This window comes from Zootermopsis nevadensis, unplaced genomic scaffold (assembly GCF_977971745.1).
Source record: "Zootermopsis nevadensis isolate Lab colony 2312 unplaced genomic scaffold, Znev_1.0 Znev_ptg000020l, whole genome shotgun sequence".
NCBI classification, from domain to species: domain Eukaryota; kingdom Metazoa; phylum Arthropoda; class Insecta; order Blattodea; family Termopsidae; genus Zootermopsis; species Zootermopsis nevadensis.
Window position 1 is genome coordinate 14,341,374 of NW_028259152.1, and position 21,011 is coordinate 14,362,384.

General features: G+C 39.8%; 2 protein-coding genes across 7 annotated transcripts in view; one reads left to right on the plus strand and one right to left on the minus strand.

Annotated features, from left to right (window-relative positions):
- Positions 1-7,867: 7,867 nt before the first annotated feature.
- LOC110836282 (calaxin) lies at positions 7,868-20,314 on the minus strand. Of its 6 annotated transcripts, none has more exons than XR_015535941.1 (6): positions 20,119-20,314; positions 18,539-18,635; positions 16,561-16,817; positions 10,060-10,379; positions 8,330-9,812; positions 7,868-8,202 (listed from the first exon to the last, which is right to left on the minus strand). XR_015535941.1 is itself a non-coding variant. In XM_087351850.1 (4 exons), the coding sequence occupies exons 1-4, from the start codon at positions 20,307-20,309 to the stop codon at positions 10,157-10,159; spliced, it is 768 nt and encodes a 255-aa protein (XP_087207976.1). In that variant the 5' UTR covers positions 20,310-20,314; the 3' UTR covers positions 7,868-10,156. The 6 variants fall into 6 exon arrangements, 1 of the variants encoding a protein (XP_087207976.1); XR_015535940.1 differs by having other exon boundaries at positions 10,056-10,379; XR_015535943.1 differs by having other exon boundaries at positions 8,330-10,379; positions 16,561-16,814.
- The window catches only part of LOC110836290 (uncharacterized), a 45,859-nt gene continuing 34,029 nt past the window's right edge, over positions 9,182-21,011 (plus strand). The window contains exon 1 of the mRNA XM_087351846.1: positions 9,182-9,255. Within this exon, the coding sequence (XP_087207972.1) occupies positions 9,192-9,255 (64 nt within the window). The 5' untranslated portion in view covers positions 9,182-9,191. The remainder of the gene's footprint in view (positions 9,256-21,011) is intronic.

Here is a 21,011-nt window from a genome sequence, read left to right on the forward strand (position 1 = left end):
AGGGTGATGTTTACTACCAAGTGGGCTAGAGGGCTGCTATTGGTGGGAAGTGTGATACGTCAGAGTTTAAGGCTACTATACACAGACTGAAAACATCAAGCAGTTAAGAGTAGCGTCTAGTGAGCGCACTTTTAATGTGTTCTGCGGGTGTTGCGATAATATTCTAGATTAAATCACTGTGCCACTGTGAGGTAATCTTAAAGCTGTACCCATTAAAACACATGAAAGATTGTTGTCTGTTGTGCGTTCAGTGATTGTGGAACGAATGCTTTTAGGATGGGTCGTCACTCACCGCGAAATCTTGCGCATGCGCGAATATCGAATTCCTAGTAGGCATTTCCTCCTGGTCTGCGGACTGTATGACCAGCCTCGTGCCCGAGATTTGAACCCGGGAACTCTCAAATATGAAACAGAAGCGTTAACCAGTCAGCTGCAACATTATTTCGTATGACACTCCATGAAATTCAATTTATTTTGTTTGGATCAGAACTAGGACTTTCGCTTTGTAACACGTGAGAAATTTGTTGTATTTTTTTTATTGTGTTCAAGAACGAAAAATATGGAAAGCGGGAGGGGGTAACGTTAAACGAGATGTAGCAACAGCGCTTAAGACTTGAGATTATCACTTGAGTGTCTGTATCATGTGGATATGTTCTTGCACGTTTTATCATAGGCTGAATCTTAACATCGCACACTGCTATTTGCGTGGTGGTAGTAGTCAATTTTTTTTGAAGTTAAAGGAAATAAATGAACTAAACATTTAAATTAAATTCGGGGGAAAAGATATATTAGTTTACATTTCTGATAAAGCGTACAAAAAATTAACTCACAAAAATTTAAAAAAACAAAACAAACAAAAAACAGGCAGTCTTGTGATACAAAGAATTTAGCGTTACACCATTCGGTTGCGTATTTATTACAAAATAGTTTTCTTTATTTATTTAAGGATACAGGTATTGCTGCACGATGCTTTTTTTCGGCGGTGGAAAATACCGAAAATATTGAAAACTGCTCTAATTTCTTTTTAAAATTTAGATCATAAATTTTAATTGATGTCAACGAAACACTATTAAATACAGCTAAAATTTTGTTTTTCACCTGAACTTTACATTATAAAATGTATTTTCTCTCGCGGTCCCCTCCTCGTAACCCCATGGGACATGGTGCCTAGTTTGTGAATCAGTGGGTTTTGTAACCTGAATTATGTGAATTCTATACCGTTTTCGATTTTGTAATGAAGCTAAAACATATAACGAAATGTGGCCCATTCACAAAAGTTAGAAAATTATTATTTTTAGGAGAAATAAACTTTTTATAAAGGTAAATTTCCGTCTCCACACAATTCTATGTACATTCATATATTCGTACTCTCATTTACTAGATGTCTTCATGTTATTAACTGGGTGACATATTTCTGACACATATCTCCATCTTGAAGCCCGAACTATGATCGTAAACTACGCTGTTTGAAAGAACAACTTATTGTAAACAGTAAAATGTCAAATATATAAAATATCGAAACCCATACATTGTAATTATGTTATTTACAGTATGTTGTGTTTTGGGCAGAAACAATTACTTATATGAATTTCCAATTAAAAGTTAAGGAAGGAGACAAATGAAGGACGATGAATGTGCCAATTGACCCACCCAATTGGTACATTCACCGCCCTGATGACGGAGGCAGTATGACCTCTGAAACGTTGGTTAACATCGACCAGACTACACAGCGCAACAACCCAGAAGACAGAAATCTTCATACTCATCGCCCTGATGATGGAGGCAGTATGACCTCTGAAACGTTGGTAAACATCGACCAGACTAAACAGCGCAACAACCCAGAAGACAGAAATCTTCATACTCATCGCCCTGATGATGGAGGCAGTATGACCTCTGAAACGTTGGTAAACATCGACCAGACTACACAGCGCAACAACCCAGAAGACAGAAATCTTCATACTCATCGCCCTGATGACGGAGGCAGTATGACCTCTGAAACGTTGGTTAACATCGACCAGACTACACAGCGCAACAACCCAGAAGACAGAAATCTTCATACTCATCGCCCTGATGATGGAGGCAGTATGACCTCTGAAACGTTGGTAAACATCGACCAGACTAAACAGCGCAACAACCCAGAAGACAGAAATCTTCATACTCATCGCCCTGATGATGGAGGCAGTATGACCTCTGAAACGTTGGTAAACATTGACCAGACTACACAGCGCAACAACCCAGAAGACAGAAATCTTCATACTCATCGCCCTGATGACGGAGGCAGTATGACCTCTGAAACGTTGGTTAACATCGACCAGACTACAAAGAGCAACAACCCAGAAGACGGAAATCTTCATACACATCGCCCTGATGACGGAGGCAGTATGACCTCTGAAACGTTGGTGAACATTGACCAGACTACACAGCGCAACAACCCAGAAGACAGAAATCTTCATACTCATCGCCCTGATGACGGAGGCAGTATGACCTCTGAAACGTTGGTTAACATCGACCAGACTACAAAGAGCAACAACCCAGAAGACAGAAATCTTCATACTTATCGCCCTGATGATGGAGGCAGTGTGACCTCTGAAACGTTGGTAAACATCGACCAGACTACACAGCGCAACAACCCAGAAGACAGAAATCTTCATACTCATCGCCCTGATGATGGAGGCAGTATGACCTCTGAAACGTTGGTTAACATCGACCAGACTACACAGCGCAACAACCCAGAAGACAGAAATCTTCATACTCATCGCCCTGATGACGGAGGCAGTATGACCTCTGAAACGTTGGTTAACATCGACCAGACTACAAAGAGCAACAACCCAGAAGACGGAAATCTTTATACTCACCGCTGTGAAAACCTCAAATCTTACACGGTAATTAACAGTCTTATAAGGGCGAGGAATATCTTGACCAGCTAAGCGATACTTACCTTTGCACAGAAGATCCTATGCCGAACAATTGATTATCTAATTAAGCAGATGTGCATATGTGTTGATACCCACAGGTGTTCCACAAAACCAACGTCGACGTAATTACGAGAATATTGGTATCACATTGAATCTGGCAATCAATGTTCTGCAGGCCAAACCTTAAGTTTCAACGCGGCTAATTCCAAATGCCTCCATCGGATAGGATTCAAAGCCAGTCCCTTATATTCCAATTCTCACACCAAATTTTCGTAAGATCCGTTTTATTATACTCATCTAATTTGAAGTGTTTCGGCCAAAATTCTGTGTAAGATAAGTCTTGTCCGTCCCTGAAGAATACTCTTGTCTTTATTAAACACGTACACATTTCCATGTGTAGATAATACACGGATAGGTAAGATTAGGGTTCACATGGCCACGAATATGAAGATGACTGTCTTCAGGGAACAACCAATCAAAAATTTATGGCGGAGTCACCGGCGTCTGGTCAGCATGTGGTATAGATCAGAATAGGCAGGTGATCTGAGCTAAGTGCACTACAGACTGTTAGATACACCGGTGAGACGATGTACTTGACATCTACAGGATGTCAGGGGCAGCGATGTGTGTGTGTGTAAGGAGCTGTGGTTGGGAAGTCCGGTCAATAGATCAAGCAAGAGTTTCTGTTTGCGTATTCCTACATAAACGCAGGAGTGAACCCCTTTCTGTACGCCGGGGTAGTGGCCGGGCGACCTGTTATAGGAGAGACCACTGGAGTGGATTCCTCTGCACCGCTACCTACTAAATATGGGGCCTCTCACGAGAACAAAGGATGGAGGTACAAGAAGGCGTCCCGCGGAACTCCCCCGTGTCTCAAGTCGCCAGAGGAGGACGTCAGGGTGGAAACCACTGTTGGCGGATACTTTGTTCGCAGTGGAGCCGGTGGATTTATGGTTGCCCGCTGAGGCTCGGGGAGCAGAGTTGGTTTGGCGCCCGCTGGACTGGCCATTTAGCCTCGGCGGTTGCCTTGGCGTGCTTTTGCTTTAGACTGGAGAATATATTTTGGTATCTAATCACCAGTCATATATAAAAATAAGATTTGTAGCTTAGATGCGTCATGTTTGTGTTGAACTAAGTATGTATTTATTATTCCAGTCCAGCCATTAAACACAACAAAGATCACTCAGCATACGCAAAACATATATTAAACACTGGACATGCATCTTTTTTTACTATAAAAATTTGTGATTCCTCGTTGTCATCAATAAATTACGTCATCAACAATGTCAACAGATATTTGTTTACTCGGCATTGTTGTGGAACACAACAATGCCGAGTACAACACAACAATATAGAGTAAACAAATAACGCTTCACAACAAAGAAATCAAAAATTATCAACCCAGTCGCATTATCACTGCTCCAGAAGCAGCACATCGCATTCTTGAATATTGACTGACAGTCGGCCTAAAACATCAGAAAAGTGAAAGAAGAAATTATCAAGTATTTGAAGTACCAACTCTAACAACTCCTACAAGGTAAACTGATACTCATTCGATATATTACGATTACGAAAGTATCATGAAAACTGACTTTTGATCGATTTTAAGACGAAGATTTGCAGCGGTGGGGCTGGACGTAAGTAGTTGACTGAACAAGAAATGTTGGTCTCTGAACAGCGACGTAAAGAACTACATCAGACCTATTTAAGAAATAAGGAAAAGCGAAAGAAGACTTACATTGATAAACGTAGAAGAACCTATTCAATAAGAACAGAAGGAAAAAAAAGCAGACGAAGATTTGTAAGGGTGGGGTTGAACGTAGATAGATGACTGACCAATAACAATTGGCCTCTGAACAGCGATGTAAAGAACTAAAACAACAGACCTATTTAAGAAATAAAGAAAAGCGAAAGGAGATTTACATTGATAAACGCAGAAAAACTTATTCAACAAAAACAGAAGAGCAGAAGAAAACAAACGAAGACTTGCAAGGGTGGGATTGGAAGTAGATAGTTGACTAACCATGAACAGGTGGCCTCTGAAAAGCGATGTAAAGAACTAAGACATCAGATCTATTTAACAAATAAGGATAAGCGAAAGAAGACTTACATTGTTAAACGAGACCATATTAACAACACACGTAGAAAAACAGACGAAGATTTGCTAGGGTGTTGTTGGACGTAGAAAGTTGACTAACCAAGAACAGTTGACCTCTGAAAAGCGACGTAAAGAACTAATCCATCAGACCTATTTAACAAATAAAGAAAGACGAAGGAAGAGTTACATTGATAAACTTAGAAAAACGTATACAACAAGAACAGAAGAGAAAAGGAAAAAACTGACGAAGATTAGCAATGGAGTTGCTGGACGTAGAATGTTGAACTGATCAAGAACAGATGGCCTCTGAACAGCGACGTAAAGAACTAAAACATCAAAACTATTCAACAGAAAACAGAAGAGAAAAAAAAAGAAGATTTGCAAGGGTGAGGCTGGACGTACATAGTTGACTAACCAAGAACTGTTGGCCTCTGATCAGCGACGTAAAGAACTAATCCATCAGACCTATTTAACAAATAAAGAAAGACGAAGGGAGAGTTACATTGATAAATATAGAAAAACGTATACAACAAGAACAGAAGAGAAAAGGAAAAAACAGACGAAGATTAGCAATGGTGTTGCTGGACGTAGAAAGTTAACTGATCAAGAACAAATGGCCTCTGAACAGCGACGTAAAGACCTAAAACATCAGAACTATTCAACAAAAAACAGAAGAGAAAAAAAGAAGACTTGCAAGGGTGGGGTTGGACGTAGATAGTTGACTAACCAAGAACTGTTGGCCTCTGATCAGCGACGTAAAGAACTAATCCATCAGACCTATTTAACAAATAAAGTTAAACGAAGGGAGAGTTACATTGATAAATATAGAAAAACGTATACAACAATAACAGAAGAGAAAAAGAAAGAAAAAGAAAAAAACAGACGAAGATTAGCAATGGAGTTGCTGGACGTAGAATGTTGACTGATCAAGAACAGATGGCCTCTGAACAGCGACGTAAAGAACTAAAACATCAGAACTATTCAACAAAAAACAGAAGAGGAAATAAAAAAGAAGACTTGCAAGGGTGGGGTTGGACGTAGAAAGTTGACTAACCAAGAACTGTTGGCCTCTGATCAGCGACGTATAGAAGTAAAATATCAGATTACAGGAAGCGCTTCGAAAGGATTAGTAGTCGTTGTCGTCAAAAAATGACGTCATCAACAATATAACCTTATATTTGTTTATACACGGGGGTTAGTTTAGCGTCTTACTCAAGATTTTAAAAAGCAAAAAACCCACTTCGGGGGGTTGGTCAAGTGTTTAAACCCCCCATGGGGTGGTTAGTTTAGTTTCTTACTCAGGGGTTAAAACACTTGAATGAGACACTAAACTAACTCCCCTTCGGGACTAACCAAGGTTGGTTGCGTTTTACAAACTTGACACACACCCCCCTAGGAGCTCCGAAAGGAGCGCCCTGCTCTAGTACAATAAAATCGAACAAACAATGGACATTATAAAAATAGTACATAATAAACGACATAGAGATACAATTGAAAAATATTACATACAACGTACACATAAACAAAATATCGCACTAAACGATAACAACATACACCTAAACAATCCCATCTTCAATACAATACAGTTTATTGACCCAACCCCGTAAAAAAACTTTCTCCCTAATATACAACCAGCATTCAACACACATACCCAGTCATTGATTGTCATCACCCGATAGCAGATGTAAGACACACCACACATCACAAATTTGGTATGTTTCTTATATTTTTACATGTATATGTTTCTTTGTGTTTATTTTCTATGTCAATTTCCAAACTCATTTCATAATAGTAATTAGACGTTAATTTCACAGAAAATGAACATCTGACCATAGACATGCAGAACATTACGAAGACTGAAAAACCTACAAAAGAAAATCTACAAAACAAATCAATACATCAATAAATGGTTGCATTAAAATAAAATATATAATAGTTTTAAAGATATAAAAAACGATAAAAACCTGAAGATGATGCAATAATAGCATCGAAACATGTCGTTAATAATAATAAGCGCTGAATAAATGTAACATCATAATACGATAAAAAGCGCTATAATTTTAACAACAACATTTTAAAATTAAGTTTGTGTATAGACTGGAATAATAAATACATACTTATAAAAGTAAGATGCTTATTTCTTCTTATTTACACTCTCGATTTTCCATGTTAATGATGTTTATAACCAGTACTTGATTTATTGGCGAATTCCTTATGTGGAATGACATATACACGTGCAGCCATGGTCACCAATGGGGAAGTCCAATCTCCGAGGGAAAAAAGAGAGAGAGAGAGAGAGAGAGAGAGGTGAAAATGTGAAAATCGGAGGAAGAAAAACTGATTTGTTTCCTTGACACAACTTATTTATTCATTATAAATTTAGTCCTTCAAAACGAACAACCAAGCCGGAACCGTGTGATTTTCTCAGGTTTCCAAAATCCCACATCGCTTTGAAATGGTCTAATTTTCAATTACCTGAAGACATTTAGTGTAATGTTATTATATTAAATCCAGGATCATACAGGCCTATTGCGAATGGAAATAACTAAGACCCATGTGTTTTGTCCTTCATTAGACATTTTTACTTCTCATACCTGGTCTCTTAAAGTAAGAACCTACATTGAGCTATAAGACTCTCACGGCTAAGATTATAAACGTGGTTGCCATCTGTGATGTTGCACCGTGCAGTAGCGCAGAAACTGGCCGACGTTTCAGAGATGCTTACTGCTTCCATCATTAGGGCGACCTTCAACTTGAGGGTTCTTCGGCATCAAGGTGTTGAGGAGAAATTTGGAGCTGAGAATGGTGAAATTGCATGAGGCTTCACAACTTTGCATAATGAGGAACTTCACAGTTTGTGCTCTACATACAATTTTATTGGGGTTAATATTTTAATGTTTTCCGTCAAATCACAATTTTAATAAGATAATGAAATATAAAATATTTAAAATATCATTTCACGTTCTGCATCGAATGATCGATTTACAAATTGGAACGTCTCTTACGACATGTTTCGGTTATATTTAACCGTCCTCAGGTATAAATTAGATTGGTAAATTTAAAACTCGAATTACAATCATTTACAATGTTATGCAGTTTATTGAAATGTTCTTATCAGATTACTCTTATATATTAGAACGAAGGTATTGTTTTTTATATGGCGTGGTTCATCTGATGTTCAATATTAGTCTGTAAAGCAATGATTTAAATAAAACATTAATAAATATGGAGTAATATAGAAAACAAAATGATGGAAGTAAATAAATAATAGAGTGTATAAGTAAAATAAAATTAAATTAAATTTAATAAAACATACCGGTGATGAGTTGATAGAGACATGACGTGTCTAGCGGAAAACATCTAGAAGTATTACTGTGTCGGGTCGAGGTTTAATACTGAATTGCGGTTGCTCGTTGAGTGCGTAGGTGAAAGGAGAAGACGATTTCAGAATTGTATTAGACTTGAGTGCGACTATGTTAAAAGTTTGTTGTAGAATGCCAAACCGACGCGCTGCTGTAAGCGTCCTGTTCCTGGTTCGAAACATTCAAAACCAGTGACGTATTCACTTGCATACAGCTCTAATTGGCTCTTTAAAAATTTCCCCCTCACACTCCTTAAAATGTATGGTCCAGAAACTTTCATCTGCTGAGTGACAATGAACCATGAAGTCCAAACTGACTTTCGACATATTGAAGCCATAAATGTCAAGGTTTGACACGTGGTACTACACCCAATTCACGACAATTTATTACTAATTAGTGTCAAAACCAAGACTTCCGGGAACCGAAGGTCCTCGCACTCCTGTGTCTTAAACAGTTAGGTAGATGCCATGAAATGGAAGTATCCATCCCAGTATTACACTTCAAATACCACAGAAAGTTAAAATTTTGAACGAAAACTTAAAACAAATTCAGATTAATCAAATAATAAGAAATTAAATAGTATGATTAAATTACCTCAGCAAATGTAATTTAGACCGTTACAAGGTGTTTTGCTTAACATACAAAAAAAAACGTAAAAAAATACTGATTTGTAAACAAGGTTTGTAAAAGTGGTCTATTCAATGTCACTATTTGTTTCAGCAATGACTGTCGCCCCAGTCAGCTACTTACCAGTGGCCTAGAATTGCGTAACTTTGCTGCTACTCATTCTTCCGGAAACATGGGAAACTTGCGGAAATGCTTATCAACGACTACCACGTCTCGACAGCTCAGAATTGCATCTCACAACACATTGAAGCAGGTATTATTGTAAGTACAGGGTGATTGAAAAGTCACGCAACCCTCATTAAAGAATTATTGATGGCTGCAGTTCATCATAATTCGATCAGTTAATTGTCAACAGTCGAAGTAGAAAGATGTCTTTTTCACAAGTGAAACGAGTGTTCATTGTCGAAAACTACCAGGTATCTCGCTCTTAACGAAAACATTTCCTGATTATCGTTTGCCAAACTTTAGTATAATTGCAGCAACATGATGAACCCTGCATTTCACCAGGTTGCATCAAACATGAGGAAAACAGCGAATGCATGACTTAACGGCCATCCTGTACGTTCATGTTTGCCGTATTCCGATGTTTTCCATGAATAAATGTTGTTGCGTTTGAATTCGGAGAAAAGTTTTATAGCGTAATTTAAGGAAACAGTAGATGAGCACGTTGTGGAAAACAGGTGATGAAAAATTGTTCACAAAAAGTTACTATCATGGGACATTGGTATTATACTCCTCTTGTTTTCCCTATCCGGTGCTCCGCCAAGTATGGAGACACAGCTATAACACAGGACGCCGCCTTAAGTATTTCTAAGAACAAATGAGAGCAATAACACATAAATCAGGCTTCTCGGGACCCTTTTTAAAATAATTTATTTTTATCATTTTGGTGAGTGAAATTCATCCTTTAATTTGAGTCGTCACTTTAATTACAATCTGTGTAGGCGCATTTACGTTTATCTGTGGTAATTTGTAGATGAATCTCATTAAAGTCTAATTGGCCGGCTTTTTCATTTTGAAATGAAATGACCAGAAACAGTAATTAGTACTTACTTACATAGGATGACGTAACTGCTCAAGAATGTTCAAAACTGGCTGTGGCGTACGAATCTTGTTTTCCTGTATCCAATCAACAGAGGTGTACGTACATTTCTTTATGAACAAAGAGTGGTCATGAAGCTTCTACAAGCCCTGTCTGTAGGCAGACATTGGCCAAATGCTTCCATTAGCAATGATTCTTCCATCAAGGCCGTCTGGAAGTCTAGGAACGAAATCTTGCCGTCTCGATCTTTGTCTAACTTGCGAAGAACCAGTTCCACCAGATCCCTTACACCTTCATCCGGTTCGTCATCGCCCGGCTGCTTCATTAGGCAGTTTCTGTAAACAGATCAAGGGTGTTGTCACACTCGGTCAGTTTGTGAGTGTAGCATAGTGGGAAGATCTTGCCCTCTGTTACCATGTTTCATGTCAGAAATTATTGGACGAATGTAGGTTAAAAAGAGTAAAATTATTGGTAAATTTTAACTTTCAATTGTATTGGTCCAATGTCATGCGTACTTTGTGCTACATGCCCTATCCATTGCATCTTTCTTTACTTGTTTACAACCAACGTATCCTTCCTGATCCTTGATTAAGCCATTCGTCAAGGTTAAATATTTATTCACCACAATGAAATGCAAATTTTGGAACCAGTAGTTATAATTCAGTAACACTATACTTAGACCAATTATTTATTTTAATCCGTCTGATCACTATATAATTTTTTATTTAAAATTTCTTATAATTAAGATAATAAAATATCATTCATGTTCCAATATCGATTGATCGATTTACATTTCGGAATATTTGTAAATGTTATGATATTTTATTATCTTAATTATAAGAAATTTTTAACATTTAAACATTTACCAATGTTCCGAAATGTAAATCGATCAATCGATATTGGAACATGAATGATATTTATTATCTTAATTATAAGAAATTTTAAATAAAAAATTATATTGTGATCAGACGGATTAAAATAAATAATTGTTATAATATTCACAATATGACGCAATTACACTATACTATACTTAGACTCAGCCTGATTTAATTACCGACTCTGACCTTGATATAAAATCTTAAGAACTATTTCTATACCGTGTGAGCCGCCGGCAGCCTAACGCTTAGGGAGATTCGACGATGCGTTGAGTCACATGGTGTGGGATTAATGCTTTGTAACTTGGCCCCTGTACCTTAAGAATACAAACTGTCTAAAAACCATTAGACGTATATTTAAATATAGGTTATAATTCTAAAAGTAGGCTGATGATTCACGTGGTGATGATGAAATCTCTTATGGTGCCATTTACTCTTATTAATACATATTGGAACGAATGTCTGAAGACAGACTTCGTAAGACTGCGCTCAGCTACAGACCTAGCGGGAAAAGAGATCGAGGTCGGCCAAGAAGAAGATGGGAAGTTCAATTTGAAGCCGGAACAGGCATTAATACCTGATGAATACATATTGAGCTTTTATGAAGGAGTCGGAGGTTTTGGTACCGACTCCACAGCCCTGCCTACTACAGTACTTCCCAAATAATGAAGTATTTATATCATTGTTACGTTTTGTTCATTCCGCAGTGGCCTTCCGAGAGGGATCAGTGCATTTCTTTAAAATTCTTACTTCAGCATAACCCTCATTATTCAAGAAATGAGATAATTTATCCGAGAAATCCACATTAGCTGTTTGCAATCAGTTACAAAGGTAAAATTCCGCCTCCAAATATATAGTCTAAACTGTTTTGAGCCCATCCAACAAATGTAAATTTTCTCTCAATCGTGAAGTAATTCATTTCAGGTTTAATTAATATGCGGTTCAAATATGTGACAGGCAAATCTTTACGAATGCCTCCAATTCTTTCATAACTTGAATCGCATGCGACAAGTCTGAGTACCCAAGTAATGGTTCGCTAAACATGGGACCTCAAATTTTAGATAATATCCAGCGAATCCAAGAAATACTTTTAGTTTATATTACTTGGTAGAGGCTTACTTTTCTTTGGCCTAAATAACACTCGTCCATCCTCAAGGACTCAAATTCCTCCACACTGGTCAACACTGGGGATTAGGACTGCAATCGTAATAGTCAGTCCGTTTACAAGCAAGTGATTGTTATGTTTGTCTTCATAAACTCCTAACACGGATCTCCTTTCGTCATCGATTAGTTGGCTTATTCTAATTTTCCTCCTAATTTCACGTGATCTTCCCTTGGGCGTATATGGCCCCTACTCGGTTTCTACTTCACAACTTCCCAAGGCCAAATATATTTGTACATCCCTGCCATGCCATTGTGACACAAACACTGTCGACAGTCAATGTACCTGCTATATAGACTCCTAATATTATTTCTGTCTAATGTATTAAACGTGTTTCATATTCTCTTGATTTGGTTGGTAACATCACAACTGTTTCAAACCTCGGCTTAAAAACAACGCAAAGTTACATCAGGTTTCATGGTTTTAGGTCATCAATTTCACCTGTAATTTTTCACTGTTTGATATGCCTTCCACATTTAGTGCTTTGTTAGGATTATACACAGTACCGTCTCTTACAGTAGAATACTTCAATAAGCAGAGATCTGCCCTGTGTCAATCTGTAACTTTGCCTTACCTACAATTCGAACATGTATTCAAATGTAACCTTATTTCCTGCTGAGGTCGCTCCATTAGCGTAGCCTAATGCATCCTTAAGCCACGGTGGTCTAGCGGTTAGAACGCTGGCCTTGTAATCCCGGGGTCTCGGGTTCGATTCCCGGCGGTGCCCGAATTTATAACTTGTGTTGGGCAAGGCCGTGGTCTAGGCAACACGGAGTTTTCCTCCGGGGGCTTCCCCGGTTTCTCCGTGGCATCCCAACAATTACTCCATTCACACACAGAAGAAGGCAATGGCAAACCACTTCTGGATCATCTGCCAAGAACGTATATGAACAGGTCCCAGTCCGAGAAAAGGATGGAAGGATCCTGTTCATATAGACCTGTCGTCAGACAGAACACTAAATAAATAAATGATGGATACGGTGGTCTAGCGGTTAGAACGCTGGCCTTGTAATCCTGGGGTCTCGGGTTCGATTCCCGGCGGTGCCCGAATTTATAACTTGTGTTGGGCAAGGCCGTGGTCTAGGCAACACGGAGTTTTCCTCCGGGGGCTTCCCCGGTTTCTCTATGGTATCCCAACAATTACTCCATTCACACACAGAAGAAGGCAATGGCAAACCACTTCTGGATCATCTGCCAAGAACGTATATGAACAGGTCCCAGTCCGAGAAAAGGATGGAAGGATCCTGTTCATATGGACCTGTCGTCAGACAGAACACTAAATAAATAAATGATGGCCACGGTGGTCTAGCGGTTAGAACGCTTGGCTTGTAATCCTGGGGTCTCGGGTTCGATTCCCGGCGGTGCCCGAATTTATAACTTGTGTTGGGCAAGGCCGTGGTCTAGGCAACACGGAGTTTTCCTCCGGGGGCTTCCCCGGTTTCTCCGTGGCATCCCAACAATTACTCCATTCACACACAGAAGAAGGCAATGGCAAACCACTTCTGGATCATCTGCCAAGAACGTATATGAACAGGTCCCAGTCCGAGAAAAGGATGGAAGGATCCTGTTCATATGGACCTGTCGTCAGACAGAACACTAAATAAATAAATGATGGCCACGGTGGTCTAGCGGTTAGAACGCTTGGCTTGTAATCCTGGGGTCTCGGGTTCGATTCCCGGCGGTGCCCGAATTTATAACTTGTGTTGGGCAAGGCCGTGGTCTAGGCAACACGGAGTTTTCCTCCGGGGGCTTCCCCGGTTTCTCCGTGGCATCCCAACAATTACTCCATTCACACACAGAAGAAGGCAATGGCAAACCACTTCTGGATCATCTGCCAAGAACGTATATGAACAGGTCCCAGTCCGAGAAAAGGATGGAAGGATCCTGTTCATATGGACCTGTCGTCAGACAGAACACTAAATAAAATAAAAATAAATGCATCCTTGTCGGTGGTATTGTAGCCAATGAGATGGATGCAAGACTGGGCCCCGATGAGTCTTCCGTACAAGCGTGTGCACTCGTATCATTACCATTATTTTTATTTAAAACAACATCGCTTCCAGAGAACTTGCCCCTTGCACAAAACACGCTTCTGCAAGGTAATTTATTAGCCCCAGTTCCCGTAGTTCTTTTGTCTGCACATAACCTAAAGGCGGCTCCCTTAATTATGACTGCTTCGTGTCGATTCTGCTACTTCAGGAGGCGACACTTTTACTCCTGCGAAACATAAATGCTTATTAATCCAGTGTTCTTTAAACGTCATATTTCTTTTCCAAAAGCTGTTTAGCTTCTGCCATGAAGATATAAGGTCTCTAACTACCAACTTACTTCTTGCTTCTCCAGTAAATTTTGATTTCACTTATTTCAGTCGCTATGTCCGTGGCCTAACGAGTTCGAAAGTTGTTGACAAGTTGTCAATAAATTCCCTTATTTTTTCTTATCCCTCTCAAAAAGTTTATTAAACAAATTCATGACCTCCGAAATTCTTAAGGCTATATCAACCACATTTCCTGAATCTTGTTGATTGATGCTGGATCAAATACATTGACTGCTTAATAACACACAACAGTATGATATGACGCTTTCACGGTGACTAAGTATAATAAATTCTTCTTGCTTCATTTTCTTTATTAAGCTGTTAGCCCGAGAATAATTAAATATGCAACGCTCCTACGTATTATCTCATAATAACTAGTACTTAACACCATTGTGTGGCAAGAGGAGTGTATTATTCTCTGAAAATGCTATACACTTTTCTACTTTTAAATCTCTTTTTCTAACAAACTGTAATTTATCTGTTGTACACAAATTGTATCACTAAATAAAGCTTGCATTCAAATTGTACGATGCGGACGGGCTGTTGGGTCACAGCTGGGAGACTCCCATGGCACCCGATTACGCTCCTGGTACGTACTTCTCTAGATCAGCTGTTGAGGTCGACTTCAACACTACCTGTATGACGGTGGAATCGACATAGCGGAACACATGTCGCTTGGGGGTTCTCCAGTGACATGATCTCAATAACCAACGTCGTTAAAATTGCTCGATGCCTTAAAACAACACTGGACACATACAAAACGAGTCTATTGTACCATTAAAGTAAATGAAAGCTGTCCCATTATACGCCATGTAGGCGCTTGGGGGGAGAGATGGTATAGCCCCTACTCATTCTTGACCTCGGCATTAGATGGGGGTGAGTGGTCAGCATCACGCCCCGGCCGTGCATTACCCCCGGGAAATGAACCCGGTACCTATTGGATAGGAGGCTGGGTGGGCCCCAGAACCAGTGTGGACACAGATGTTAGAGGAAAATGTCCTCTGCCCCCGTCGGGGATCGAACCCCGGTCGTCCAGCCCGTAGCTAGTCACTATACTGACTGAACTATGTCGGCTATTATACCATTAAATTGTCAAAAATAATTTAAACAATAAGAACTACATGATAAAATGTCTGTGTCTTCCTGCTCTAACTTACTAGCACATGATGCACTTAAGGGAACGTATCTATTCAGAACGTCAACAGATACTTAAGTTGTGTAATCTGAAGATTCTTGTTTGTGAAGATGTTCGTCTTCAAAGTTGTTGAGCCGCGTAGTCTGATATACGTTTGACGGTGGCCTCTAAGGTCAAGGCGGCCGCGATTATGGAAGCAGCAAGCAACTCTAAGGCAATGTCCTACGTAAGCGATAACAAGCGAGCAGTGCGAGCTGCATAAGCAGCATGGGGTGTCATATGAAATAAGGGAATCGCTTGTTGTGTCCTCAGTGAGAGACTGCAATAGAAGCACACGGTCTTTCTGCGCATGCACCTTCCCTGTATTGCACAGTCAGAGCTTCCTTGCGCATGCGCCTTACTGGCCAGCGCAGCGACCTGCGCGAAAATATCAAAATATTTGATCTCGGAATCCGGCCGCTTTACTGTCTTGACTGATTCGCTGTAACCTAGGACAGCGCCATACTAACAGCCAGTTTGATATTTCCGCTGCACCCACGCAAATCGCACCGCTCGCATTTAATCGTTCACGTAGGACACCGGGTAAACGTCGTTAAACGTCCATCAAACTATGTAGTCAACCCAGAAGACAGCCATCTTCATACTCGCCACCGTGAGAAACCAAAATCTCACTTATGACTGTGTTTAGCGAAACACGTCCTCTGACACACTTCAACAAGTTTTTTAATTTATTGATTTGACTCGACACATCCCATTAACTTTAATTTTTATCTATTTGACTTTTCAGTTAAGAACGCTTTAAAGTATGAACACGTTAGCGGGAAATCTTCTAATGACAATATTATGAATTCGGAAAGAGGCGATCGTGGCCCGTTTTAAAGCAGTGCCCAAAAAGGAATTTTTCCGACGGCACATGAAGTAAGCAGGGTGCATGGGGAAATGGAGAAACACATGGTGTTACATGACGTAGAATTCCATAAGTATTGCAAATCATGCAGTGGAATACAGGTTTTACTAGTGCGATTACCTTAGGAGGCTGAACATCTCGTCGCGTGTGATGTAACCGTCGCTGTTCAAGTCGTATACGCGGAAGCAAAACGCGGTGCGCTCCTCGAGTGATCCTCGTAGGAACACCGACAGACCGCACATCCAGTCTTCCAGACGCACGGCCCCGCAGGAAGTCTTGTCGAACGCACAGAAGATGCGGTCCATCAGCAAATCTTCAGTCACCAGGTCAAATGCATTGTGCAACAGGTCCCTGAACGCCACTCTGTCAAGACCCTGCTGAACAAAGTGTGGCTGGTTTATTGAACAAGAATATTTACCACCGTGTTCACAAAAAGTCATTGCTCCCTGTTATAACAAACTTTAATCCTGTTCAAGTGTTCATGTATTCGGTCAACATACAATTTAATATTATACTGCCGTTTGTGGCTGTTTTCCAACTTTTTTCATCCCTTAACATTTTGAGTGTCTAATGCATGATTTGTACAGCATGAACTGCCTGATTCGTGTCTGGTTCGATTCCCGGCGGTGCCCGAATTTATAACTTGTGTTGGGCAAGGCCGTGGTCTAGGCAACACGGAGTTTTCCTCCGGGGGCTTCCCCGGTTTCTCCGTGGCATCCCAACAATTACTCCATTCACACACAGAAGAAGGCAATGGCAAACCACTTCTGGATCATCTGCCAAGAACGTATATGAACAGGTCCCAGTCCGAAAAAAGGATGGAAGGATCCTGTTCATATGGACCTGTCGTCAGACAGAACACTAAATAAATAACCCTTATGGACATTTTCATTATTTAATTATATGCAGTCCTTCGTTACCGGTAGTGAGTGCAAAAACTAAAATGTTGACTGAAGGGAACGAACATGTTTTGGAAGACGTCAGTCATTGGACTGACTTCGATAATACGTATATCTACTTGTTATTACAATATTCAGATACGTAGATGTAAAAATAATTAATATAAATGAGAAATTCTGAATAAAATAAAAATAAAAATACAACCTGGAAATACTCCAAACGCTGTTGCCATGTGTATAACGCTAAAGATCACGGAATAATTTTGTTTCTTTCTTACTATTGTAAAAAATATTTTCTTGTACTGACATAAAAACATAAATTAGGCATGGAAATATCTGAAAACAAAGTTCATAAAAATATTTTCATCTTTCGTAAGATGGAAACCTGTTGGAAAGAATTCTGAATGTAAGATGGAGAATGAGCTATCAATGTGACCATCTGCTAGTTACATTTGATTATGGATAAAAGTGCGCATGCATATTGGAGGATTGGAGTTTGATCTCCAAGCATCCTTGAGCTCTGCAGAAAATGTAAGCAAGAGTGCATATCAGTCACAAGGCGCTAAGAACTTTCACTGTATCAAGAAAGATCTTGACGCTAAACATTGTTTCTCCATATTAAGTGGTATGTGTGGTTTCTGTTTATTTATATGCGTCGTATAAACCTTCGGCCTTCGGAAATTTGTCGCGTAGAATGTTAGAGCTTTCAAACGTCTGTAACTGGTTTAAAGGACAGCGTTAATGCTTAAATATAAGTGTTATTGTTTTTGTTGTTTGTATATACATACGAGGATTACTTCAAAAGTCATGGCAACTAATGTTTTGGGGGCAAACACGTTATATTGAACAAAGTTCAAAATACACATATGAAAGGGCACGATATACTCCTCCGATTGGCGTAGTCACATCAGGTAGGTGTGAATGGTTGTAGGTATAATGGACAAGAAAATAGGCACATTACGGAATGACCTTTTTTTTTCATTCTATAATCCTCGAAAAATTCAGTTGTGATTAAAATATTCACCCGACCTTTCGCCACGTGACTATGCCTTAATACCTAAATTTAAACAGCCATTGCGAGGGAAACGCTTTCGTACACGAGAGGACATTTCCAACGCAGTTCGGCGCGAGATTTTGAACGTTGCCCCCCAAAAATTAGTTGTCATGACTTTTGAAGTAACCCTCGTATATGTACCTACCTCGTGGGCAGCCGTGGGAGATGTTTGTCCGACGGCCGGGCTTCCGTTCCTCACCACAAGCTTCTGGTACACGCGCACCAGAGCTTCAATCTCTTGCCTGAGAGAAAGAAACATTCAAATTCACCCCGACCTCTCGCCCACACTACCAGAGACCACACTCACTCTTTCCTATGAAACCCCACACAATTTACAGAAAATACTACTGTTTTAGAAAAACATTGCAAACGGTCCCACGTCATAAGTCATTGCTGAAATATTTGACATTTCTTTTGCTTGAGTAATCCTTTAATATCGGGAATACGCTATACTGGTGAATCAGAGCAGGGCTGTAGAAAGGTGCGTGGACATTTTTACGAAGATAAATGAACTTCGTCACTCACTCAATGGTGTAGGAAATTGTTTTAAAAGTCTATTGAACACTCGGCTTGTCAAAGAATAGCCCACTTTCTTTATGACACCCGAAGGTTCATCACCGTGTTCACAAAAGAGTTTCCACGAAGTATATTGATAAAATAAACGACAGTCTAACGTAGAATATCACTGAAGAAATTTACACACGCAGTATTTATAACCTAATGACTGCATACCATTATTCCACAATATGAAAAGGTTCTGTGGCATTTATTACAACTTCATAGATCAGAGACCTTGATAATCTTATAGTCGTCCATCTGGTCAAGACAATGTCTACGTCTTTTAAAATCCGGAGGTTTATTGCAATGTTCATAACAACTTGCAATTTGCCTTTATTCTAAACCTTTTCAATCCACTCCAGAGCCTCATATTTATTTCACATCCGTTTTAATATTGTTTTTTTACATCTACGCCTCGGTATACCAAGTGGCTTCTTCCATCGTCTGTTACAATCAACATTACCCCACACCATGCTTGCTACACGTCCTAACCATCTGACCCCTCAACCCCTAAACTAGATACATCGCGATGAAGGGTAACAATGATTAAGCTTACCATTCTGCAACTTTTCTCTGACCCACACTTGCTTTCCTTCCAACAAGTGTGTGAGACGCAGGTTCACACCCATATACAGACAATGCTCCTTAATAAACCGGTACAAAATTATTTGAGCACAAACAAAACTACTGGATACGGGTCGTAAATTTGATTAGCCTAAGCGTACAACTGGATATCTTAACTACGATGTATTCTACTCAAAACAGAGCCATAACAATTATTACACATGAAAGCCTTTATCTACAAAGGATAAAACCAATGGCAATATTGAATTTCTGCAGCTGTATACCGCGGTTGAAGCTGATGGAGAGCTTGAAATCGGTACGGCGTTAATTTCAGCTGCTTGTCGCTCGATGGGAGTTGCAGGGGCTGCTTGGAATTTTAAACATCAGAGAGCAGAGGTTAACAGTAAGACCGAGGAACGCTACAAGACGCTTTTGAGTTACGTAATTCGAAATGGCCAGGAGAAGAAGAGAATGATGGAAGGAAAAGAATCGAGAAGGAGACGTGAAGGAGTAAAGACGGAAATGAAGAACAGGACGAAGCAGAATGAAGAAAATGAGTTGAAAGAGAAGAGAAAGACAAATGAGACGCGCCCAGCACTTCACCTGGTAAAATGTGTGTTTCTCTCCAGTTTTTCCTCGGCCATCCTCTCGCCGCCGTCCTGACGCTGGCTCACCCTTCTTTTCCAGGCTGCAGCTGCCGACGCTTTGCGTCCACTCGTCACGAACAGAGACACGCTCTTCATAAGCGCCGCTCCGCCCCTGGTGCGCTGCGCAGGTGAACGGCTACTCTCCATGGCAACGCAGCTGTGTGGACATGGCACGATTCGTATGAAATCTTCTTTGGTAAACATGCCTAAATATCATATTGTACTTCGGCGTCATATTGTGGATGAACTTTAGCAATTACAGGTCATACTGACGCGAAATAAATACCACATTTTTTTTTCGGTTTTGTGTGCAGACTGAGAATAACATAGAAGCTTAATGCCTACATCTTCCATGAGGATCATATCTCAAAACTGTTAATTTTTCACCTTTTCAACACATTCCCATCATTTATTTAGGGCGTTCTGTTTAATTCTGTCCGTAATATTATTATAATACGCTCATTCTCCCCATGGTCTTCACCCATCTTTCGACTACTCACTGTTAACTCTTGGTACTCATCTCAGAAAATTAATTTCAGTAAATTAATTCCATAAAATATATTTTAAATTTTATGCTCTGGATTTATTTAATGACGCTGTCAACATAGTGTCGAATGACAGAATGATCAGTGATTAATGACACGAATGTAGACAGACTCCACAGAACAAATTTATTCTAGAAAATCTTATATTCGTTCGGCTGATTAAGCAACACCCCCCTGTTATGGAACCTAAATGCCCATTGCTGTGTCCACAGGACCCCACCACTGGAAAGTACCTTAAGACAACTGATTCCAGTGCTTACCTCCACAATGTTTTCTTTTGATCATTGTTAATTAATATAAGGAT

Coding starts and splice junctions, on each gene's coding strand:
- LOC110836282 (XM_087351850.1), bottom strand. CDS start 20,309: ATGGAGAGTAGCCGTTCACCTGCGCAGCGCACCAGGGGCGGAGCGGCG. Junction 18,636..20,118: donor AGAAACACACATTTTACCAG/GTGAAGTGCTGG, acceptor TCTTTCTCTCAG/GCAAGAGATTGAAGCTCTGG. Junction 16,818..18,538: donor CTCCCACGGCTGCCCACGAG/GTAGGTACATAT, acceptor CACTTTGTTCAG/CAGGGTCTTGACAGAGTGGC.